This window comes from Bos taurus, chromosome 3 (assembly GCF_002263795.3).
Source record: "Bos taurus isolate L1 Dominette 01449 registration number 42190680 breed Hereford chromosome 3, ARS-UCD2.0, whole genome shotgun sequence".
Lineage (NCBI taxonomy): Eukaryota > Metazoa > Chordata > Mammalia > Artiodactyla > Bovidae > Bos > Bos taurus.
The window spans coordinates 20,190,650-20,215,541 of record NC_037330.1 but is presented as its reverse complement, the minus strand read 5'-3'; the positions used below and the strand labels follow the sequence as shown (position 1 = coordinate 20,215,541).

The following is a 24,892-nucleotide window of genomic DNA, read 5'->3' as shown; positions in this document are numbered from 1 at the left end:
AAGCAGTTGCTGTTAAGAATTAAATCAAACTATTAAAAAGAGGAAAATTGTACAGCCAGGGAGATTATTTAAAATTAAATACAGATATTTTTTCAGGAGGATAGCAATGAAAATAAACTGTTTTAATTGTTTGGATTTTTCAAATATTGCATAATAATAAAAGCCATGCATCATTGTTTAGAAGTCAGTGGCATTTGAAAATGCTGCAAAGATGGAACAACCTTAAAAATTTTAAGACCTTAACTCTCTTAGCAAATAAGGATAAAAATTGAAATTTTAAAGAGACAATAATTGAAATATCAAATGAAATATTATTTTTTTTCATATATCATTATGAAGGAACAGTTTTAGTATATGACTGAAAGCTATTAATTCAGGTGAAGTGTATGTAAAATTTTCGTTTGTGATCAGAAATTGAGTAAATTTTCCAAAATATGATTGGATTTTAAATAAAGAACCTTCTGTTATTTCTTTATCAAATATTTTTTCAAGAAATTTTCTACAGGAGCAGTTTGCTTTGGTGGACTTCAGCCTGCCTTTGCCCCCAAAGAATTCTTTCTTGGTGCTCTGAGAATGTTTTGTCTGTCAGCGAGTAGAGGTGGATCTCATCAGTGTCAACATGTATAGACCAATAATCCTTGAATTTTCCAAGCTATAAGAAGGGGATTGGTGTGTCGTCTTGTCAAAGGATCAGTGTCCCCAAAGGTCTAATTCTATAAGCTTTTTGGTGTATATTTATTAGTGCTACATTCTACAACTAAAAATTTCACAACCGAAGCCTTGTTTCCCCAAATATAACACCAATCCAGCAAGATATGCTTCTTAAAAAAAGCATCACAGGTCACATAAGTCCCTGCAATTTGCATGTCGTTCTCTCTGTCCTAAGAATAACTGTACATTAACTTATTAGAGACAGTTGCGGAAGTTGGAAAGGAAAGATAGGGCAGAATATCTGTTTGCGTTTAGAGAAACAATTCTGCAGACCAAACATTAAGAAATACTGGCTTAAAGTGTTATTTTACAGATAATTATGCCCCCTTTCTTTTCCTGTTTTGTCTTGTTTAAACTCTGAGTGATTCTGACACTAAAATCTCCCTCTTCCTGTTGCGTTTTATTTTTGCCATGTTGGCCTTGTTTCATGGCTACTAGAAATATTTCAGTAATTCGCTCTCCTTATATTGATAAATCAGACCAGTGTTTTCTGTGACATTTAGCCATTACTTGTTTGTTCTGAATCCCTTTGATCTCATATTTTAATGTCTGTCTAGTTCCCACTGGAATGAATATCTGATTAGCCTACATTGTTTTCATTGGAAAGTAGGGAGTTGTTGTTCTTAACTTCTCTAATCTTTGTTTCTACAGGCCTGTCATCTTTACTTCAGAGTGTTACTGGGAACCCAGTTCCATCCAGCGAAGCTACACCCCAGAGCACTTCAGCTTCCCCTGCTAACACCACAGTCTCTAGCATAAAAGGAAGAAACCTGCCCTCCAATACCCAGTCCTTTATTCCCAAAAGCTTCAACTACTCTCCTAATTCCTCAACTTCTGAAGTCTCGTCAACTTCAGCCAGCAAGGCCTCCATTGGGCAAAGCCCAGGGCTCCCAAGCACTACTTTCAAGCTGCCCTCCAACACTTTGGGGTTCACAGGTAACCACAGTGCTAGCCCTGCTGCACCGCCTACTGAAGTTGCCATGTGCCAATCCTCAGAGGCCTCCAAGCCAAAGCTGGAGTCAGAGTCCACCTCCCCAAGCCTGGAAATGAAGATCCACAACTTCTTAAAAGGTAATCCTGGTTTCAGTGGCTTAAACTTAAACATCCCAATCCTGAGCAGTTTGGGATCCAGTGCTCCAGCAGAAAGCCATCCATCAGACTTCCAGCGTGGCCCTACTAGCACGTCAGTTGACAACATTGATGGAACCCCGGTACGGGATGAACGGAGTGGGACACCCACTCAGGATGAGATGATGGACAAGCCCACGTCCAGCAGTGTGGATACCATGTCCCTGCTTTCTAAGATCATTAGCCCTGGGTCCTCAACACCCAGCAGTACAAGATCACCACCCCCTGGGAGAGAGGAAAGCTTCCCCCGAGAGCTCTCCAGTTCTGTGTCTACGTTTCGGCCCTTTGGCTTGGGCAGTGACTCCCCCTATAAGCAGCCTTCCGATGGAATGGAGAGACCGTCTTCTCTGATGGACTCTTCACAGGAGAAGTTCTATCCAGATACTTCTTTCCAGGAAGATGAAGATTACCGAGATTTCGAGTATTCAGGGCCTCCACCATCTGCCATGATGAACCTAGAGAAGAAACCAGCCAAGTCTATCCTGAAATCAAGCAAGCTTTCTGATACCACTGAGTACCAGCCAATCCTGTCCAGTTACAGCCACAGGGGTCAAGAATTTGGGGTAAAGTCTGCCTTCCCTGCATCTGTGCGGGCCCTCCTGGACTCTAGTGAGAACTGTGGCCGGCTTTCGTCTCCCCCTGGACTGTTCAGTGCCTTCGGCGTCAGAGGGAATGAAGCGGGGTCTGACCGGTCACCATCGCCGAGTAAGAATGATTCATTTTTCACCCCTGACTCCAACCACAATAGCTTGTCTCAGTCTGCCACGGGGCATCTCACTTTGCCACAGAAGCAGTACCCAGACTCTCCTCACCCAGTCCCACATCGGTCCCTTTTCTCTCCGCAGAACACCCTTGCTGCTCCCACGGGCCACCCACCCACGTCAGGCGTGGAGAAAGTCCTGGCCTCTACCATTTCCACCACGTCGACGATTGAGTTTAAGAATATGCTTAAGAATGCCTCACGAAAGCCCTCAGATGATAAACATTTTGGCCAGGCCCCCAACAAGGGCACTTCAAGTGATGGTGTCAGCCTGTCAAACCTCGCCCAGCTGAGCTTGACGGCCGCCGATCAGCAGCAACAAGAAGAGCACTATCGCATAGAGACTCGAGTCTCCTCCTCCTGCTTAGACTTGCCTGACAGTACCGAAGAGAAGGGGGCCCCTATAGAAACCTTGGGTTATCATAATGCATCCAGTAGGAGGATGTCAGGGGAGCCGATACAGACTGTAGAGTCCATCCGAGTCCCTGGGAAGGGAAATAGAGGACATGGGCGTGAGGCTTCAAGGGTGGGTTGGTTTGATCTGAGCACCTCAGGAGGCTCCTTTGACAATGGCCCCTCAAGTGCCTCTGAGTTGGCATCCCTTGGGGGTGGGGGCAGCGGAGGCCTCACTGGCTTTAAAACAGCACCATACAAAGAACGAGCACCCCAATTTCAGGAAAGTGTCGGCAGCTTCCGTTCCAACAGTTTCAACTCAACATTTGAGCATCATCTCCCCCCATCCCCCTTGGATCATGGGACACCCTTCCAGAGAGAGCCAGTGGGGCCATCATCTGCCCCACCTGCCCCTCCTAAGGATCATGGTGGTATCTTCTCTCGAGATGCACCTACTCATCTACCCTCTGTGGATCTTTCGAACCCCTTCGCAAAGGAGGCAGCCCTGACCCACGCTGCCCCACCTCCTGGGGAGCACGGTGGAGTTCCTTTCCCCACCCCACCCCCTCCTCCGCCCCCCGGGGAACATAGCAGCAGTGGCGGGAGTGGCGTCCCTTTTTCTGCTCCTCCTCCTCCTCCACCTCCTGGTGACCATTCTGGGGTTGTACCCTTCCCAACCCCACCACTGGCAGAGCACGGAGTGGCGGGGGCCGTGGCAGTATTTCCCAAGGACCATAGTTCCCTCCTTCAGGGGACCCTGGCTGATCATTTCGGGGTGCTCCCAGGACCCAGGGACCATGGGGGCCCCACCCAGCGGGACCTCAACGGCCCCGGCCTTAGCCGTGTGCGCGAGAGCCTGAGCCTGCCTTCCCATTCTTTGGAGCACTTGGGCCCAGCCCATGGAGGAGGAGGTGGGGGAGGCAGCAACAGCAGCAGTGGCCCCCCCTTGGGTCCCTCACACAGAGACGCCATCAACCGGAGTGGTATGATCTTGCGGAGTCCCCGGCCAGACTTCCGGCCTAGGGAGCCTTTTCTCAGCAGAGACCCTTTCCACAGTTTAAAGAGACCCAGGCCACCTTTCGCTAGGGGCCCTCCGTTCTTTGCACCAAAACGCCCATTCTTCCCTCCCAGGTACTGATGGAAACTAAGGGAAAGGCATTTGAACAGTAGAGAGCATTGGAAGTAGGAGTTTGGTTTATTATCATTGTTTTTATTTGTTCTCCCTCCTTTGATCTATTTTTTTCTTTCTTTTTTTATTATGACAAAGGACCTCCCTTCCAAATTAAAAAGTTATATATGCTTACATTTCACTATTCCATCCAGTCCTCCCTCCCACTGCACTTATACCTACCTTTTCCAAGATGTTTGTATTTTAAGGGGGTGGGGGGCAAAGAAACACAACTAAAGCCACTTCATTTGGCTGGGGGTTTGAAGGGTGGGGAGGAAGACAAATCTTATTTTACCCCATCTATTGAAGAGTATTACTACATTTGAAATAAAACTTCCATCAGTACAGATAATACCATGTGCAATGTTGGGATGTTATTTGGGGCTTGGCTTATCAAGTAGTCAATGGAGGGATTCTTGTCCCCTTCTCTGTCCAGCTCAGTCACCTGCTGTAACCAGTGTGGCTGTCTTCCCTGTGTGCTCTGTGGCCTGCTGACAGCCAAGAGATGTTGCAGGGGAGGAAATGTGGGGGACCTCGGACCTGTCAAGTTATTTGGGGGCTTTCTTTTGTTTTAAAAGGCATATTGAAGTTGAGTTCTTGACCTTTCTCCCAAAGTCTAAGCCCTTGTTTTTTAATTCAGCCTCTTCTGAGGTTCTATCAGGCAACAACTTTGAGGAAATACAGACCTCATTTTATCCTAGTAAAGAATTTTCCTCCTCTGAGTAGAAGAAAGGGGGCCAGGTATATTAAAATTAAAGAATAAGTAACTGCAATACAGAGAGTGAGAGAAAGGAGCCATTGATGGTATGATCTGACTTGGCCATCTGTCATAAACATATTTCTGAGGTGGTTTCACATATCTGGAATCAAGCTCTTGCTTCCTGCTTTTTTTTTTCCTTGACTTTTTCTCCCTCAGTTTTCTCGTCTACATTTCTAGTCTAGCCGGAAAGTCACTGTAGTTGACAGTAGATACAGAGGTGCAACTGAAACATTCTCCCAGTTGTTTTTTTTTTTTAAGTAGACATTTTTACCATGGTGCCTCCCTAATGTGACATTTGTTGGTAGTTGTCACCAAAAGTTAACTATGAGGAAAGAGAAATATTTGTCTTTATCTTTCTTTTACCCTTGACCTAGTCCTGTATTCACCCCTCCTCTTGGTATTCTGAAGGAGGAAGTTCAGTAGCATCTTTCTTTATACCTCTTTAGCTCTGTCTTAGTGACAAATGGATGTTATACATATCCTTGCAGACAAATATGAGGACCTGATTAGTTTAAATTTACCCCACTCTATGGATAGCAACCTGTCACATTTCAAGGCTCAAACCTTATCCTCATCTCCCACTCTCAATAGAAAATGTTTATGCCCTTAGTCATTTTACATGAAAAAAAAAAAAAAGTGTTTTTTTTTTCTCCCTGAACTGAAAAGCTCCTTATTTGTATTTCTACAGCTAGTACTGGGAAAAGACAATCACTGCGCTTTGAGTGTTTAGGGACACTGAAAAGCAAATGTTGCTTTACTACATTTTTTTATTTAGTGTCTTACCCTAAAGTACACACTGGTAGTCTCCAGCCAGATGAGTAAAAGACTATAAAAGGAAATCCTAGCAAGTTTCATATTTCCTTCCAAGTTAGTGTAGAAGTAACTAGGAAGTGTGGGGATTGCTTTGGATTCCCCCGGTGAAGTTTTACAGATGGGAGACCGTGGGCAATATAGTGACAGAAGATGATTCTTTGCCTCAGAATAAGCTTGCCTTGCAGGTAAAAGAGCAGCTCAAACCAGGTGTGCATCATAGTTTGGGTGTTTTTGTGTAATTTATTCCATGTTACTTGTTTGGTTTCTGTGGTTTTCTGTGGTTAGGATCTTGCAAGTCCTCCATCTTCCTAATGCATTTCTGGTCTTAAGCCAGCTGTTCTTTCTTTGACCTTCTCAAGCCTCTCTGCCCTGTAGCTCTCCCTGCATAAAAACGCATGATACCACAACATTTAAGTGGGATGAGATATATAGTGTAGCAAAGCAAAGAAACAATACAGTTATACTGAGTCCTAAAACATTTGTTTAGAGAAAAGTATAAAAGAGTGTGAGGGTGGGGTGGGGGGAGGTAAAGGGAGAAAGTTTTAACTCAAAACTGAAATAGGTTTTTTTTCTTTTGCAGAAAATTAAGTGGGATGTTTTTCATTCTAGAATAAAAGAATGTGAATTCTTTCTGCTGCTCTCGATTAATCTAAAAGTAGCGTTTACTTGAAAAGGCTCTCTGACCATTTGATTTTATCAGAAAATGGGGGGTTGGTCAGCAAAGTGGTTTCCTGAATGTTGGGGCAGGTTAATTGTCCTCAGAAGCATGATAGCTAGTACATGAAAGGGAAGACCTTGTACAGTTATAAAAGATGGACTTTAAGGGTTGGGTTTCTGTGGAGTGTGTTTTGTTTTTTTAAGCCACAAAATCCATTTGTTTCAGGATGGAAATAAGGATTTGTATGTAACTGTCAGCTGTTTGTTAACTTGAAGGACATCTGCCTACAGCAGTCAGTGAAGACAACGATGTGTGTATATATATGTGATATAGTGAAATAAGATAATTCTGGTATTCATAACATGAAACAAAGGGGTTTTATTCTTTCTGTGTCTGTGATTTAAAACTCCGTGCCCATGCTCTGACTTTTGTATTTCAACCTCAGAACAAGATTTTTAAAAAAGCATAGTATAGTGTGTCTTGGCAAGGACATGATTCAGTATGCAAACAGATAATGCGAAGTTGTTACTAAGGTTCTTGGTGCTCACTGTAAAATCACAGACAGAGAATCAGTGGGTACGGCATGAGTACACTGGTACCACTTAAAATTCAGTGATCCAATATCAGAAATTGAGTCCTTAAATATTCTGTAAAAGTTTACCCTTCAGTCAGCTTAGATTCAACCTCTGTCCCTGCTCCCATTTGCCCTCCCAAATTCTGTTGAGAATAAATAGAATTTGGTTTATTTCCAGGGAGGGTAAAATGATAAGAGAATAGGCCTTTCATCCTTTCCAGTCCCAGGAATACAATGTTTGTGATGTATATGGTACAGCAAACCTATCTAGATAATGTGAATATGCTAAAACTCCTAATTGCAGAATATTCACTATCAGTGGTTCATGCAGAAGTAAGCTTCAGCTGTTACTGTTTTGAAGCCGCTGTAAATTACTGCTTTTTCTCCTTTTTGCCTCCCCTCCTTCCCCTCCTTTTTTTGAATGGGCTGGGGTGCCTGTTAAGATTTAAATTAGATATGTTGGATTGATATTCTCACGTGTTCAGTGTGGAAAACAAAATAAGTACATGCTTTAGAGGCAACAACAATGAAATCCTTTTGAAATGTGTATTAATATCATTTAATAAAATAACTAGTTCTAAAGGTTTGACATTTTTCTTTGAGATTTGGGGCTTTGACCAAGGGCCCCTGGCTTCTCTGGTGAATGCAAATAGGAAGGAACTTCTCCAGAAGCTGAAACTGCTGCTTTGAGGAACAGGCCTGTTGTTGGAAAGACCTAAGTTTTCTCCAGCAAAGACCCTACATGACTGTCCAGGGCTGAAGGTGAAACCAGCTACAGGATTGCAGGAAGAAAAGCCTGAATATATCTCTGAAGATACAGTTGTATTTGCTTTTGGTCTAAACGTGCAAGGAGGGTAGAGGGGCTGGTGTGTGTGCACCTGCACAGGTCTGAGGCAAACACACGCCCAAGACCCCCCATCTCAAGCCTGCCTTGCGACTGCTTGCGCTTTCCTCTCTTCCAGCCATTCCTTTTTTTTAAAATCTCTTTGCCCCCAATATTATGTTTTTGTTTTCCTGTTTAATAAAGTATGGTTTCCTTTGTTGTGTGGTTGACTTTTCCCCTCTCTGATCTTGTCCAGCTGTCCGCTTTGACTTCTGCAGTCAATGTCACTGAAGGCATTCTGAGCTTCTTAAGATCTTTATGGCCTTGTGGGTTTTGTTTGGTCCTTTATGGCAGTTCAATTTTGGAAAGGGACAATGGGTGGGGCAAGATCAAGATGTTCAGGAAGTGCTTGGTAATGAAGTGGGTATACCGTATGGATAATAATTTTGTACGTCTTACCAAAAAATTGTATGGTTGTGAGCAAAAAAAGTATTTTTAAAGCAAGCATAAAATTGGGGCAGTGGCAGTCGGGATCCTTCTGGCCAATTCTTTGCCCACATCTACCCTTCTCACGTATTGCCAGTAAGAGAAGCCACACTTAACCTCTCTCTCACCCCATCCCTTTTCATGACCCAGTGAGGCTTAATAAATGTTGGCTAAAGGGGTAAAGAGAGTCATTGCATCTAGACCAGGCCTGGATCCCTGGCAGGGTAGAAGGCCCTAAATAGCAGCCTTGAATATGTGAAACTGCACACATGTCACCAGACACTTCAGAAATAGCACAGTTTAGGAACACACCCAGCAAGTAGGGGTGTACACTGTACTGGCCGCTTCTGGAATCCGGCTCACCCTAACTTCCTGGTCCCCACGTGGGGCCTTGACTTGCCACCTGATTCCTGTCCCCATCCCAAGGAAGCAACAGCTTTTAGAACTCATTGGCCTTTCTGGGCATGTTGAAAATACACAACTTCCACAAAATTGTTTTATTTGGGCCAATATAGTATAGAAGGAATGAGTTGCCCCCTCATGTATGTGGACAGAGTATGTTTTAGGGTATGGAGGCGTTTCTCATACTTGATTATGAGTAAACCGTATAGGCAAGTCTGGTCAGCTGCTGTTCACAGTTGCTGAGTAATAACTGGTTGAGGCTGCAAGAGGGACACCCATGAGATGGCTCTTAAGTAAACATCCTGTTCTCCCCCCATGTAGAAGTAGAAAGAATCACATGTGCTTTAAAGGAAAGGAGCAAGTGCCATGTAAAATAAATTATTTCTGACAAACTAGGGGGTGGGAGAGGACAGAAGAAACAATACTTAAGTTACAAGTTTCAGGGGAACCGGATAAGAAGGCCGAGATCTATTTAGAAACTGATAATTGCAGTTACCTTATGGTTCCATTTTTTACCCCTGTCCTTTTCCTTTATCACTGTGGCAGGAGTCAAAAGTTGAGAACACAGATGTGGGTGGAAGGGCTAGTGAGCAGTGCCAACAGAGGAAACAAATACAGGCTGCAGTTTCTTTGTGTTTGACTCAAAAGGGTGTTGACTAACCCAGCACACCCTGGATCTGCTGGGGTTCTTAGCAAATTAGATGTTCCAACATGCCTTCCTTTCCCTTCCCCATTGGATTCCTTTCTTGAGAAGTCCTTTGTCACTTAATTTGTGGGAAGGAGGAGATAAGACTTGAAACTTCCTACATTTTTCTTGGGGTGTTTCAGTTGGAATGGGTAGAAAGGAGATGGGCAACATCTAGTTTGGTTTCCTCCTCCCCTGGCTAGAAATCCTTTGCACCTACATAAGGCAATACTCAAGGTCTCGTGTTTTCTAAGTGGCCAGTCGTTGCCAAGGGCAGTAGCGGTAATAAAGTATTAAGTTGGAATCTTGGATTTTGGGTAGTGGCCATAGTTGTATACTTGTACAGATAATATCTAGGACCTTCCTTCAGGTTACTTAGGTCTTTGTTTTTGTTACTTTATTTCAGCATCGAACTTAAGTTGACACTGGCTCCTGTGTTTGGGAGACTTCATATTTTCTTGAACTGACCAACCAGGGTCATTTAAAAGGCATGGTGATGGCTGTATTTCTCTTGAACAGACTCAAGAAATGTCTTAGGAAAGGACAATCTTAGTAGAGACTGTTCAGGGGAGCCCAGGGTTTTATTTTCAGTTTATCCCCATGCTCTGGCTAGGATGTTTCCCCCTCAATTTACTCAGCTAAGTTGGCTGGACTCTCTCTTTGTAGTATATTTAAAGCAAAGTTAAAGTTTGGCCCCATCCTAGATCTTTATTACTAAGGGGGGGAGGAAATTTTTTTAACCTAACCTCCCACAGCACCTACTGTAGCTTTAGCCACGCTGCTAGTTCTTTGGGCCTCAAAACCACTCGGTGGCAATGAAACAAACCTTTCTTGTCTTTTACCTTCTTACATTTTTCCTTTTTCCCTCAATATCTCTTCTACCGCTTTGGTGTAGGGAAATTTTGCTTCTAAGAATGAAGATTTGGAGGTGTGTGTTGCTGCTGATAACAAGGGGGAAATGTACTGTACTTTCCATGGAAAGAATTCTTATAAACAGTTAAAAGATGATAAAAACAATACCTCCTCAACCAAAGCTGTAACTAACAAGATGTCTATTCTAAGAGTGGAGTAAAGCTGAGAGTTTCTCAAAGTTGATTCAGGGTCTAGTGTACCCTTTTCTGAGGAGTTCTTTTCCCTAGACTTCTATGAAAACATCTGGTATTATTTCCTAAACTCTTCTTTTTCCTTAACCTTAGACTGGTAGAGGTTATTTGGTAAGATGCCTCTTTGCCTATTTTCTTGGCTTTTTATTACTTTCTCTCCACCCTATTAAAGGCCTCTTAGGGCTCAAAGGCTCCTAGTACTGTGCCCTGGAGAGAAAAAAAAGAGATGAGCTACCAAACATGATGCATGGTGATGATCCTGGTCCCTATGAGACAGCATAACATGTTATAACACTGCTCCTACATTCAGATGGAGTGGGGTTTGAGTTCTTTGAGAGTCATTTTCAACATTTTAAAGGGTAGTAGAAGAAGAAGTAGTAGTAGTTCTTCATTGTAAGAAGAACTACTACTTGTTGGGTTCTCGGAATTCAGTGAGATAGTGAAGCATGGCACTTGGCACATAGGGGTTGTTGAGTAATACTCCGGTGGAAGGGAGGAGCAGTTCTAGCAACAGATATTTTCCCAGCAGGCTAATTGGCTAAAATTCTGAGGCTGAGACGTGCTAGTCACAGATCAGACATTGTGAAGTGATTAATGTGTTGGCCTTCGCTAGCTTACTCTTGCCTGCTTGCTTGCTGGCTTGCTTATGCCACAGGGAGGAATGGAATAACGTGACATTCCTTCCTTCCTCCACTGCAAACCAGATCACATAAGTGATGATGTAGCAGTTGGTTGATTGGCATCCTGTAGCACCCAGCTCAGTGCATCGTGCATAGGCAGTAGTCAGTACATGTTTGAGGGATGAGTGCAGGCAGCTACTGTAACTGTAATTAATCTACTTATCCCACCATCCCTCTACTATCCTCCCAAAGCAGAACGGTTAAAGAAGGTGTGTGTCAGTATACAAGTCCTAAGGGGTTTCAAGTCAGTACAGTGATTGGTATATTCTTAATTACTTACAGAGCAGCTACCATTTTGTTGCATGCAGTGTAACACGTCCCTGTTCCTTTTGGTGCAGAGCCATGGGAAGAGTTCTGCCTGCTGTCACACTTCCTGATTGCCACTTAAAAATTCTCCTAACCTTCTCCCAAACTCACACACATACAAGTAATCTTCCTCTTCCACACTCTTGTCTATTTCTTTTTGTATTTCAGGGTGTCTAATATACCAGAAGATGGAGCCAAGATCCGGAGTGGTGCCTGTGACTCAGATCAGCTGCTGCCTCCCCAGACAGAACCTCTGGAAACTTAGATTAAACATCTTTCTATGACAGCTCTTCCTCCACAATGCTTGATAACATCACCATTGGAAACTTGAGAACCAACACCAACCATCCCCACCCCCAGGTGAGGGGACTAATGGGAATTACTAAGAACCTCACATCTGTCCCTAAATCCATTTCCCCTCATACTTTACAAATCTGGTTGTGTTTCAATTTTTACTATAGAAAACAAATCAAATACACCTAGTCCTGTATTCTGGATATAGCAGGGAGAGGGCTAAAGGAGAGCTAGGATGGGAATTAGAGGCAGTTTTGGTTGGCAGCAGAGAGCTAAGGTTCTAGGGTCAGGCACTTCTTTCTGAGCTGTTGGGGGAATTGTATTGGGAGTAATTTCTTATTACCAGAGAAAGTCTGTTGTGGTAGAAGAATACGAAACTTGGATTCAGAATCCAGCATCATTTGGTATTAAACCACTTACCTTCTGTGACCTTAAATTCCTCATCTGTAAGTTAAGGGATCTCTAAAGGGCCCTCTTTAAGCACCATGAGTATGAAGGGATGCCAAAGAATGCCCTTTGCAGTTTCTTTGCTCTAGCCCCAAAGTGGTTATATTCATTTATTCTCATAGCTTGTCACTAGTGTTGCCCATTACTATGTACTATGCAATATATTAGACAATATAAAATTAACAATTCAGAATGAGAATTATTATTCCCATTTTATAGATAAGAAAATTGAAGTTCAGAAGTTTATTTTGTTTGGGGGTGTCTGTTTTTGTTGCATTGCCTGGCTTGTGGGCTCTTAGTTCCCTGACCAGTTCCCTGTGGCTTCTGCCATGGAAGAGCAGAGTCTTAACCACTGGACCGCTAGGGAATTCTAGAAGTAAATTACCCAAAAGACACAATTCCCAGGATTTACACTAGATCTGTCTTATCTCAAAGTATATGCTTTTATCTGTTTCCTACCTGCCAGTGAAGGCTATGTAAAAGAAAAAGTATGGTTTAAAAGGAAATGACTACCCTTTCCGATCTCTTTCTCTTCCGCTTGCATTTTGGGAAATTTTCCTGCCCTTGTCCTCAAAGCCTCAGGATATCTTACTGCTCTTTTGATCTGAAACTGCAGGTCTCTGAAATTGCCCACGTGTGTAACAGTTTAGGTCTTCCGGTCAGGCGGAACCACCCACACCGCTGCTAGTGCTGCGTGGGGTGTTCCTCTTCGGAGTTCCTGGAGGCGGTCCCAGATTGGAGTGGCAGCTGTAGTAACCAATAGGCATGGATATTGTTGGGCCAGACGTCAATGAGGAATCTGGCGAAGGAGAAGCGGCGATCATTTGAGTATGTAGGACCGGACTGAGGGAAAATGGGGCTGTATCAGAGGTGTCGGCGGCTTCGGTTCCCAGGGTTACACGCCTGCGGGCTGCACACGGTGCGTGAGGTACCCAAAATTTCCGAGCCACATTGGACCCAGCCCAGCGGAACCCCAAAGTGTAGGCTCTTAACCCTGCTTGACACCGTCTGCTCCCGCCCAGAGGCCCCGAACCCGACTACCCTGGCCCTTAGATGCGCCATTGTTTCCCTCCTGTTAGCAGCCTGGGGAGCCTAGAGCTAGCCTAGGGCCCTGTATCACCCAGTGTTTTTAAAGGCCCAGGATTCGGACCACGGGCACTTAAATGTTCTAATTTCGCGCGGTCCCAATCCCAGGAAGGAATGATGGAACCTGTGTTACTTCTTAACATCTTTCCCTCCAGGCAGCTGTGCCGACCCCTCCACACTGGTTGGTAGAGCGGCTTGGCTATTTTGAGGAGCTATGGACTGCTCAGGTAAAGAGGTTAGCAAGCATGACACAGGAGGAACAGCGGACTATTAAGATATCACTTCCTGGAGGTCAGAAAGTCGATGCTGTAGCATGGAAGACAACCCCTTACCAACTAGCCCAGCAGATCAGGTACTAGGCTCATTCTGTACCTACCAGGATAACGCTTCTATCTCTGCTTTCTCTTTCTTAATTGGAGTAGGGAAAAGACTTTGTATGTTTATCCCATCCTCCTCAAGATAGCATTTCCTGCCAATTCCTTTTCAATCTGCATTAGTTTCATAGTCTCTGACCTTCCTCCATTAGGCATGGAGGGTGGAGGGGAATGATAAATTCTATTGCTCCCGTAACCCGTTTCCTCTTTGCAGGTTTGGAGTTGCTAAGAGATTAGTTCCTGTCTTCGCCTTTGGATTGTAACCTTGTCTTTTTCTTTACCTGTATTCCTCACTGCTGAAGTTCAAACCTGGCGGATACTGCAGTGGCTGCTCAAGTCAATGGAGAACCTTATGATCTGGAGCGGCCCTTGGAGACAGATTCTGACCTCCGGTTTCTGACATTCGATTCTGCACAGGGGAAAAAGGTAAGCTTCTTCCTTATCGGGGATACAGTGGCTACTAAACTAAGAGATGTTTATGTGGGCATTTCTAGCGTTTATTTCTCTTGCCACAGTTTCTCCAAGTGCACTTGGGAGGCTTACGGCATATTGCTTGTCTTGACTGGTCCTGGCTAAGCTGGAAACTTAGGATGAAAGTTTTTACTTAGCCTGGGTCTATTAAGCAGTGACCAGTTGTGCTAGTGAAAGGGAGAGAATTAAGTTGAAAATAGATAATATGCCCCATTAGCCCCCCAGCTCTTGAGACCTATATTATAAGTCATCAGTAGCACATTTTTAATTTTAGTGTGGCTTGCACAATTGGGCACATGACCTGGCTTTCCTTCCACTTTTTCATGTCAGCTTAGATGGTATGAAAACTGACTAACCTCCTACTATGCTCTGAAACTGGAAAGCAGTGAGGAGTGGGGCTTACTCTTTTCTGTGCATTGCTTCTAGGGGCCTTCTTTCTTTTATATTCCGTTTTGTTGTTGTCTATTTGTCTTTTACTATTCAGCAGTCACCCCCAAGCTCAGGGGCACATTTTGTGATAGTTATTCATAACTGGTTCACAAAAGCTTTTCTGAGGAGGTCAGAGAGGTAGGGACTAAAGGAGAAGGCTATGAACTCATGAACTCCTTTCTTGTGAACCCAGGTATTCTGGCACTCCAGTACCCATGTCCTGGGGGCAGCAGCTGAACAGCTTTTAGGTGCTGTCCTCTGCCAAGGCCCAAGCACAGAATGTGGCTTTTACCATGATTTCTTCTTAGGAAAGGAACGGTGAGTGATGGAAGGAAGGAGGAGAATAATTCTGGGGTGCTTTTTTTTTTTTTTTCAGAGATATCACCATAATTTCTTTTTCTTTTTTAGAGTCTGATTGACAAATACAGTTGTAATTTATTTAAAGTATAGTTATGGTGATTTGATATATGTCTACATTGTAGAAGGATTCTCATAATCAAATTATCACATGCTTTTTTGTATGTATGAGAATGCTTAAGAACTACTTTTAGAGAATTTCAATTATACAATACAGAATTCATCAAGTACAGTCACAGTGTTATATGTTAGTTCTGCAGGCCTTATTCATCTTATAACTGAAAGTTTGTACCTCTTTACTGGGATGGTTTCTGAGGCCTTTTCTGGAGCCTCACGCATGTTCAATTTGGAGGAGAAAGAAAGCTGGGGCCAGGGTCCCTCCGTGCCTCCGCTGTGACATTGGTATCACCGTCTCTATTAGTCCATGTCCTTCCTTATCTAAATCAGCTTGAAACTTACCTTCTATAGCCTTTATGTATTCAACTTTTACTTCATCTCTCATTGCTGTTTCTCTAGTTTTGTTTATCCAGATTGCCTGCATGCAACATTTAATTTCATACCTAGAGCTGTTTTCCTCCAGCCGTAAACTTTGTACCTGATTTCCTATTTGTTTTCCCCTAGTCTCTTTGTCTTTGCCAGTAACTTGATATTTTTGGAGGGCAGGATTTCACCCCCTATCCAGTACCCAGGTGTGTCACCCAGGTGTTGCTCCCTAGCAGACAGAGGCCAGCCAACCATTCTTCATCTCTCCAGGACAGTCAAGGGCTCAGAGCTGCCTGTTTTGGAACGGTTTTGCCAGGAACTTACAGCTGCTGCTCAGCCCTTCCGGAGACTGGAGGCTTCCCGGGCTCAGCTTCGCCAGCTCTTCAAGGTGGGGTGGAGACACACAGGTTTAGGAGAATGATCAAGAGGTGTGAGGGGAGGAGTGGCTCTCTCCAGGATGTCTTTGTGAGAATGAAGGCTTGTCCTCACTCTCCCCTTCTTCCAGGATAACCCCTTTAAGCTTCGCTTGATTGAGGAGAAGGTGACGGGTCCAACAGCAACAGTGTATGGGTGAGAGCTGCTGACACTGAAGGGACAGGGAAAGCTGGGGATGCGCTAAGGAAGGCCAGGGCTGGCGTGAGGGAAAGAAGAGAGGTCATCTGGTGCTCCCAAAAGAAATGGGCATTGGTTTTTATCTCTCACTGCTCTCTCCGTGGAGTAGTTCTTTGCATCTCTTTCTGTCAGCTAAATACCCTGAGAGGGAGAAACTTAGAAGCTCAAGAATTTGGAAACCACTCACTGGCCCCTTCTTTCTCCCAGGTGTGGCATGCTGGTTGATCTGTGCAGGGGCCCCCACCTTCGGCATACTGGACAGATTGGAGGCCTGAAACTGCTGTCGGTCAGTCATGAGGACTGGGTTAGGTTGAGATTCCTGTGTTTTCACTCGAGTGAGTTGAGGAAGGGGAAGGTGATTCTCAGCCCCTTCTCTGCTCTGATAGCTAAGGGAGGAATCTGGAAGGAGAGAGAAACTTTGTCTCTGCCTTCTAGAAATTTCCCATCTAGTGACAGATACTCAACACCCTGCCAGGGCCCAGAAGCCAATTCAAATTCTGTAGTCGGACATTACCACCAAGGGAGATGGCAAAGGAGGGCATAAACAGACTGGACAGGGTCATTAGGGAAGACTCATGAGGAGAGAGCAGGTGTGGAACACCATTTGACAGGCACAGAGAGAATATTCTTTTAAGTCAGAGGCCTGCCCTTTATAAAAAGACTGCTCCTGGGCAAGGTGAACTATCAGTTGGAGTAGGAGCAGGAAGCAGGGAGTGAGGGGACAGGCAGATAGGTAGAGCAAAAGCCCTGGACTGAAAACCTAGGCATCTGCTCTGAGTTCTGTCTCTGCCACTGATAAGTATATGGCCTTGGGTAAATCTTGCCCATGATCCCCAGCTGTAAAGTGAGGCTGTTAATTGCTGCCCTGTCAGTAGGGCCATATCATAGACACAAAACCAACTAACACAAGAGAAAGTGTTTGAGGACAAGTTAAAAGTACTATAAAATGCAAGCCATTTCTTATTAGTACTGTAGTTCAAGGAACGAGAAGCAGAGGCATTTGAATTTCATGAATCCAGGAACAGCATGGGAGATGGGGTTTTCTCATGACTGTATGGGAGCTTGATAAGGGGATGGATGGACTTAATATTTGACCAGTGCTTAGGGTTACTTCCCTGTGCCATTGTTGATTAGAAGGGGAAGGAAGGAAGTACAGGATTGCTGGTAAGATAGTGCTGGTGAGAATGCAGAGGTGACAAGATACAGTTAGAGTTGAGCAGTACATGTGTAGAAACCAAGGCCCAGGTACCTCCAGGGTGCTAAATGTGGCAGGGGTTGTCTGGAGGATGGGGTGGGCATCCTGCTGCTGGTGATGGTTGGAAAAGTGGTGAGAGAGATGAGATGGGATTGTTGTCAAGTGGGTACCTCTGATGCTTGTTCCCAGAGTATCATCTGAGGATTGAAGGAGGTTGGGTGGGTGCCTTCAGTCCTCATCTTCCCTTTGACTCCCTCTGTCCTCCCACAGAACTCATCATCAGTGTGGAAATTTCCAGACGCCCCAGAGACACTGCAGAGAGTGTCCGGCATTTCCTTCCCAACTGCAGAGGAGCTGAGGGCCTGGGAAGAATGGAGGGAGGAAGCAGAGTTACGGGACCACCGGCGCATTGGGAAGGTATAGAGAGAGACTGGGGGAGTGGGGGCAGAGGAGGTGGTGATGATAAGGGTTGCAGAGCAAGGAGGGAACCTGATCTGTGAAGTTGGGATCAAATTCAGAATCCCACAAACTGAGCAACTCTGTCAAGTAATCTTTTCTGGGTTTTCAAGCCCTGCTTTCACTTTGAAGTGACATTGCTGATTCCAACTCCAGGAACAGGAGCTCTTCTTCTTCCATGAACTGAGCCCCGGGAGCTGCTTCTTCCTGCCTCGAGGGACAAGGGTGTATAATGCACTGGTGGCTTTTATCAAGGTAAGGAGGACCCATGTTCAGGGGGAGGATGACTGGAGGGGGACTGAGGGCCTAGAAGAATCCAACTGTTAAAAGAGAGGGATTAGAAGTTTGAACATTAATACCATAGAGTGCATGTGTGCTAAGTCACTTCAGTTGTGTCTGACTCTGCAGCCCCAGGTACTGTAGCGCACCAGGCTCCTTTGTCCATGGAATTTCCCAGACAAGAATACTGGAGTGGGTTACTATTTCCTTTTCCAGGGGATCTTCCCAACCCAGGGACTGAACCCACATCTCTTTTGTCTCCTGCATCAGCAGCGGGTTCTTTACCACTAGCGCCACCTCGAATGATAGAGTGCAAGTGACCTTAATCAAGAACAGCACGTCTGCTGTGGGGAGTGTAGAGAGGGGGTGTGGTAATTACCAGGTATAGCTGTGATCAGCATGACTTGAGGGCCCGGAGAGCCACACAGCTGCCACCCTGCCTCCTTTCCTCCCCAGTCACTCTGGTCTCCCATGTCTTCATCTCTGCAGGCTGAGTACACCCGCCGCGGTTTCTCAGAAGTGAAAACCCCCACGTTGTTTTCTGCGAAGCTCTGGGAGCTGTCAGGGCACTGGGAGCATTATCGGGAAGACATGTTTGCCCTGCAGCCACCAGGCCTGGACAGGCCTTCCAGCTCTCAGAGCGACCACTCTGCCAGCCCCCACACAGACACACTCGCCCTCAAGCCCATGAACTGCCCTGCACATTGGTGAGCTGGAAGCCAGGAGACCTGGTTTCTTCTGGGGCTAGGCCTAGGCAGCCGGTTTGCTAAATATTAATAGAAGGTACCTTGGAATAGTGTTGGAACCCTGAATTTGAGTCTTGAATCTGCCCTCTATCTCCCCATGTGAATTTGGGGAAATCATTGTACCTCCCTAAGCCTCAGTCTCATCATGAGTAAAATAGCAAGGGTTTGGAGCTGCTGTCTCAGGTTCCTTTTTCAGTTCAATGTCTGTCACAGAACAGGGGTACAGGAAGTGATGTCTTATTGTTACTGAGAAATTCACTTGAGAACCAGGCAAAATTAACAGGACTCAGCAGGAGACAGGGTGAGGCCCGAGAGGGCGTAAGCTGATGGTGCAAAGAAGGGAAGTAGACCGGGCGGGGGAGCAGGCCTCAGGGGTTAGTATTCCCTGTGGCCCTGACTCTTCTCCACCCCAACCTCAGCCTAATGTTCGCCCACCGGCCCAGATCCTGGCGAGAGCTGCCCCTGCGACTGGCCGACTTCGGGGCCCTGCACCGGGCTGAGGCCTCTGGCAGCCTGGGTGGCCTGACCCGGCTTCGGTGCTTCCAGCAGGATGACGCCCACATCTTCTGTGCACCGGATCAGGTGGCCCTTCCCCAGCTCCACTGAAGCAGTCTAAACCACCTTTCATTCTCCTTGTGAAGTGCCAACATTCCTGACCCTCAGCTGCCCCCTTTATATAAGTCAGCTGCATTCTATCTCCAACTTTCCTCAATGTTTTTGCTTTCTTTCCCCCAAACTACCACCCTGACCCCAGAGCTCTAGCTGTCACGCAGCTCACCTACCCTTATTCCTCCAGCTGGAAGCAGAGATCCGAGGCTGTCTTGATTTCCTCCACTCTGTCTACACCATCCTTGGCTTTTCCTTCCACATGGCACTGTCTACCCGGCCATCTGGCTTCCTGGGAGAGCCTTGCCTTTGGGACCAGGCCGAGCAGGTGAGCGAGTCGTAGGGAAGCAGAGGCGGATAAAGCAGTCTAATGGAAGGGGAGGGGAGGTGGGAATCAGGGTCCCTGGTAGAGGCAGGTGCCAAGAGGGTCATTGCGGGGGCTAGTGGGATATGTTGCTTGTTAAGTCTAAGGCGACATATTTCTTCTCTTGTCTCCTTCTCTCTAAAGGTCCTGCAGCAGGCCCTAGAAGAATTTGGAGCACCGTGGGATATCAGCCCTGGAGATGGTGCATTCTATGGGCCTAAGGTAAGCTGGGCACCCAGATAAGAGTCTTACTTATTCATCTTCTGGTTTTGTTTTATTAAATGTTTAATAGATACGGAAGAATGTGTTTAAACTTGTGTAGGATGTAAAGAAGAGCAATACATTTCCTGCCCTCATGGAACTTAGGTCTGGTGAAGCTTCTGGGAGGTAAAGAAGGCATTTTCAGCACCATGGGATCAGTACTGTGTAGGTACTAAGGGAGCATGTTACTCTGGAGGGTCAGAAAAGGTTTCCTGTAGGAATCTCTTTCTAATCTGAAAAGTAATTGTTGGTTAAGTAAAAAGATGTCTCAGGAGGGAACATTGTAGGCAGGGGCTGGGTCGAGGAGTGACATGGCAGGTTGAAAGAGGTGAAAGAAATCAGTGAAAAAAAGCCCTGAGAAGGGCCTGCTGGATATAGTGAAAAAGCTGTTAGGTTTGTTTGTTTGCTTGTTTAATAAAATTTGGCTGCACTGAGTCTTGGTTACTGCATGAGCATTTTCTCTAGTTGTAGCAATCAGAGGCTCTTCTTCATTGCCGTGTGCAGGCTTCTCACTGCAGTGGCTTCTCTTATTGCAGAGCACAAGCTCTAGGCACATGGGCTTTAGTAGTTGAGGTTTGCAGGCTCAGTAACTCGGGTGCACAGGTTTAGTTGCTCCTAGGCCTGTGGGATCTTCCAGAATCAGGAATCGAACCTGTTTCCCCACTCTGGCAGGTGGAATCTCAACCCACTGGACCACCAGGGGATCCCCAAGGCTGTTAGGTTTTGAGGGGCCATTTTCCAGTAAAATGGGGATGGGGGTTGGAATCAGAAGTGAATAAATGAATATAACTCTTTCAAAAACATTGGCTGTAGGGAATTTCCTAATGGTCCAGTGGTTAGGACTCGGCACTTTCACAGCTGAGGGCCCAAGTTCAATCCCTGGTTGGGGAACTAAGATCCCACAAGCCACACGTGGTGTGGCCAAAGCAAACAAATCTTAAAGATCATTGGCTTTTATAAAGGCAAAGGAGAGTAGCTGTCAGATCCAAAGAGGTGTTGCTTGAGGATGTTTAAATGCTGTGATGAGAGGGAGCCTGTTTGGGTCGGGAGAAGTTGAAGTTGTAGAAGGGGTTTCAGTAGAGGGACATTTGTGAGACGTCGTAAGGGATGGGATCCAGAGCCCTCCATAGACAGGACCCCTGTGCCTTTGTTTAGGAGATAGGCGGAAAGGCTGGGGTAGGTGCGAGGAAATGTATAGATGTGGTGACAGAAGCTGAGACATTTTTCCTTTCTCATGCTGTCAGTTACTGGAATTCTCCACAAGGTTGGAGGCAGGAACATTTGCTGAGATGGGAGTGGGGAAGAGGAGAGTTGTTATGAGGGAGCTAAAGAAGGGAAATGAGGAGAAAGCTTGAGCATCCCTGAGGAGAACAGGGCACAGAGCTGGTTAGGCTAGCCCGTGGATTGCTGGCAACAGCATGGCTTCTGTTGAGGTTCACAGCAGCCTCTGGCATCAGTGTTTCTGCATCTGTAGTATGTGGTATGCTGGGCAACGCAGAGCAGCTCTGTTGCAGGGCCAGGCAGGTGGGCAGCGAGGATGCTACCAAGGTGGAGTTTGTCATGTGGATGTGACAGAAGAACAATGATACCAGGGAACTAGAAGAGTGGTTATAGCTTCATGGAGAGAGAAATGGGGGCGGGAAGAGCCGAGGGGCCTATGAGTGTGAAGAAAAGTGAGTTAAGGAGCTGAGAAATTGAAGAGTCATTATAGGAATAATTGTCAGACCTGGAAGGACAGGATACAGGAATCAGAGCAGGTGTCTGATGGATTGTTTCAGAGGCGTAGCCATTCTGGGAGATGATGGGATGAAGGTCATGGCCACAGTGTGGGCTCGGGTGAAGGTCTCTGAGATGAGAGAAACTCATGGAATTGAGAGGCCAGGGTGAAGCTGGGCCATTCATGTGAATGTTGACGTCCCCTAATGTTACATCACTATTAAATGGAAAGAGCCACTGCCAGAGTCTCCAGGGAGTGACATGGAGCAGGATGCCGTGGGTGATATGTCTTCTCCACACAGCCCGGGATGTGGGTAGATAGAGGGGGCGGATGTGCAGTGGAGTGCACTGGCTCTAGTTTCTCGCGTGTCCTCCCTTCTGCCTTCTCCAGATTGATGTGCACGTCCGCGATGCCCTCGGTCGACCCCATCAGTGTGGGACAATCCAGCTTGATTTCCAGCTGCCCCTGAGATTTGACCTCCAGTACAAGGGGTATGGCACCTTATCCTCTCACCTTTCCCCTCGGCTCACGGAGTAGGTGGAGGCCCACTTCCCTTTCTACCCTTAAAACTTAGCCACATCCTCTACACCCTCCCTTGGCGGGGTTGAAGATTTCTTGGAAACTGGAAGGTAATCTTGGGTGCTCATTTTGTGATGCTTCTCCATTCCGTCCACCCCCATCTCCCTCCAAGGCAGTTGGGGGCCCTAGAGCGTCCAGTCCTCATTCATCGCGCTGTGCTCGGTTCCGTGGAAAGGATGTTGGGAGTGCTGGCAGAGAGCTGTGGGGGGAAATGGTGAGACCTTTGACCCCGATTCCTGTCTGTTCTGGCCCTCAAACCAGGCAGTGCGTGCTCCAGATCCTGGTCCCCTTCAGACTCCAGCTTCTGTTTCCTTCTAGAATCTGCCCTCTGCAGCCACACTTGGGGTCCATGCCAGGATAAATAATTTGCCTTCCTCTCTTCTCTCAATCAGGCCACTATGGCTGTCCCCGTTCCAGGTGGTGGTCATCCCTGTGGGGACGGAGCAGGAGGAATATGCCAGAGAGGTGAGGATGGGGGTCGACCCAGGCCTAATAGAGAGGCCCGGGACGAGCAGTGGGAATTGCTGCATGCTGGGAATTCCACATCTGAAAACTGAGCTAATCCCGCCTTGCCTGGAGATTTGTGAAAATTAAACAAGTCAGTAAATGTTAGACAATAAGGTGCATGGCACAAAAGGGGCCTTGGATGAATGTTGTTCTTATTTTTCGTTTCTAGAGAAAAGTAAGAATAATGGACAGTACTAGAGCCGAGCAGCTGGTTGGTGGTGCAGAGTGGTGTCTAGAAACAGGCAGAGTCCAGGGAGGCTTGGCTGCAGGATGAAGCAGACAAGGAAGCTGTGGGGGCGGCAGAGGGGCCTCAATGTAGAGAGTGAAGAGGGTTCGTCCCTGAGACCCAGAGAGCCTGGAGGCAGAGGAAGGAGGAGCAGGTGGGGGAGCTTGAGGAAAACTGGCATTGGGGTATTCTACCTCCTCAGCCTTCCGTTAAATCAGGTTCCTATCAATGACCCTCTGCCCCAGGCACAGCAGAGCCTGCGAGCTGCGGGACTGGTCGGTGACCTGGACGCTGACTCGGGACTGACCCTCAGCCGGAGAATCCGCCGGGCTCAGCTCGCACACTACAATTTTCAGTTTGGTAAGACCCGGTCATCACAGCCCCATGGCCCTATACTCTTCCACCCGGCCTGTATGTTCTTTCCTGTATGTCAGGCCTGGTCATTTGCACATTTGGGTAATTTGCGGCTCATGACCCGAGCTGGGCAGGAGCCAGGATTCAGCTCAACTGAGCCATTGGGGCCTAGGCTCTTGCACCTCCTGGCCTGCGCCTCTGACCCTCAGGACGGTTTTCTGCTGGCCTGCACCCTAACTCTTGATGTCTGTCAGGTTAATTAGTCAAGGGAGCATCAGACAGAAAGGGACAGGAAGGGCTAATAAGACGTTAATTAGTTAGTTTTATTTATTCTAGACCTAGGTGGAGTCAGCCCTGAGGGATGAGAAAAAGGGCCATAAGGGGAAAAGTCTAAGCCAACCTTGTGCCTTTTTTCATTTTTCCAAGATTCAGAGCTCTGTCTTGAAGGTAAGAAGTTGAGATTTCTCAGCCAGATTACCTGATTTTCTAGTTTTGCACACCCACTCATCTTGCCAGTCTTGGCACAAGCTACGCCATGACCCACCCCATGGACTTACCTACGTGTCTCCCACCCTGCCACCCTCCCCTTTCTCTAGTGTACATGCACACACACAGACACTTTTCTCTCTGGATCTGCTTCTTGATCTGTTTGTCTTTCTTTGGCTGACCATACTGCCTCTCACCCCTGGGCTCCTGAGTGGAAGTGATAAGGCATGTAAGAAAATGTCTGGAATCTTTCAGGAAGACCAGGGAACTGGAGAGCGAGAGATAGCTAAATATATCCTTTCCCGGAACCGTGTCTGAGCTCTGCTTTTCCTAAAGATTTCTGCACAGCAAAAGGAGGATATCCTCTCCTTTTGGATACACTTGCCCTAAGATTCCCAGACCTCCCTCTTCCTGCAGTGGTTGGCCAGAGAGAGCAGAGTAAGAGAACAGTGAACATTCGGACTCGAGATAATCGTCGACTTGGAGAACGGGACTTGGCCGAGGCTGTACAGCGGTTACTGGAGCTACAGGACACCAGGGTCCCAAATGCTGAAGAAATTTTCTGAGCATTTGTATATAGATGTGGAAAAGACCTGCAGGAGCCCCCAGCCCGCCTTAACATGGGGGAGCCCAACCTAACTGACAGGACTGGAGTCCCTCAGACTCAGAACTCCTGTGAAGGCGTGAATCTACTTCATGAAGAGATTTGGTCTGGGAGAAGCTGTAGCTGTTTGGATGTGAGGAGAGTGAAACTAAAAATAATAAACTTGGGGAACTTCCCTGGTGGTCCAGTGGTTAAGACTTTGTGCTTCCAATGCAGGGGCTTGGGTTCAATCCCTGGTCAGGGAACTAAGATCTCACATGCTGTATGGTACAGCCAAAAAATTAAAAAAATAAAAATAAAAACAGTAAACTTGAAGCTAGTGGTGTATGTCTTCATCTCTGATTCCTGACAGGGACATGAAAGGGAATTTGACTCTGTCTCCCTCTCTTTTGTCCTAGGGGCTTGGGGGTTTGAGAAGGGGCATTCCAGAGCTCTCCCTGCTGGGGGAGCTCCAGTTTGGAGGGTGTTCCTGTCTCAACTCCTCAGTGCCCTGTTGCACACTTCAGTTC

At 46.4% G+C, this 24,892-nt stretch overlaps 2 protein-coding genes across 17 annotated transcripts in view; both read left to right on the top strand.

The window, feature by feature from the left end:
- Positions 1 to 8,005, top strand: part of RPRD2 (regulation of nuclear pre-mRNA domain containing 2) — a 94,494-nt gene extending 86,489 nt beyond the window's left edge. For 6 of the 12 annotated variants that reach the window (XM_059884855.1, XM_005203938.5, XM_010803048.4 and 3 more), the window contains one exon: positions 1,363 to 8,005. In XM_059884855.1, coding sequence (XP_059740838.1) covers positions 1,363 to 4,130 — 2,768 coding nt within the window. In that variant the 3' untranslated portion in view covers positions 4,131 to 8,005. The remainder of the gene's footprint in view (positions 1 to 1,362) is intronic. The other 6 variants (XM_010803049.4, XM_059884858.1, XM_059884857.1 and 3 more) reach the window with 3 other exon arrangements.
- On the top strand, positions 5,855 to 24,698 carry TARS2 (threonyl-tRNA synthetase 2, mitochondrial). Of its 5 annotated transcripts, XM_059883408.1 has the most exons (20): positions 5,855 to 5,940; positions 11,619 to 11,810; positions 13,433 to 13,629; positions 13,954 to 14,077; positions 14,745 to 14,869; positions 15,662 to 15,779; positions 15,897 to 15,961; positions 16,211 to 16,289; positions 17,469 to 17,615; positions 17,811 to 17,909; positions 18,423 to 18,640; positions 19,099 to 19,261; positions 19,476 to 19,613; positions 19,794 to 19,871; positions 22,018 to 22,118; positions 22,319 to 22,420; positions 22,599 to 22,671; positions 23,185 to 23,299; positions 23,720 to 23,740; positions 24,197 to 24,698. In XM_059883408.1, the coding sequence occupies exons 2-20, from the start codon at positions 11,751 to 11,753 to the stop codon at positions 24,343 to 24,345; spliced, it is 2,172 nt and encodes a 723-aa protein (XP_059739391.1). In that variant the 5' UTR covers positions 5,855 to 5,940; positions 11,619 to 11,750; the 3' UTR covers positions 24,346 to 24,698.
- The last annotated feature ends 194 nt before the right edge of the window (positions 24,699 to 24,892 follow it).

Coding starts and splice junctions, on each gene's coding strand:
- TARS2 (XM_059883405.1), top strand. CDS start 13,045: ATGGGGCTGTATCAGAGGTGTCGGCGGCTTCGGTTCCCAGGGTTACAC. Junction 15,780..15,896: donor AGCTTCGCCAGCTCTTCAAG/GTGGGGTGGAGA, acceptor CCCTTCTTCCAG/GATAACCCCTTTAAGCTTCG. Junction 17,616..17,810: donor ACCACCGGCGCATTGGGAAG/GTATAGAGAGAG, acceptor TTCCAACTCCAG/GAACAGGAGCTCTTCTTCTT.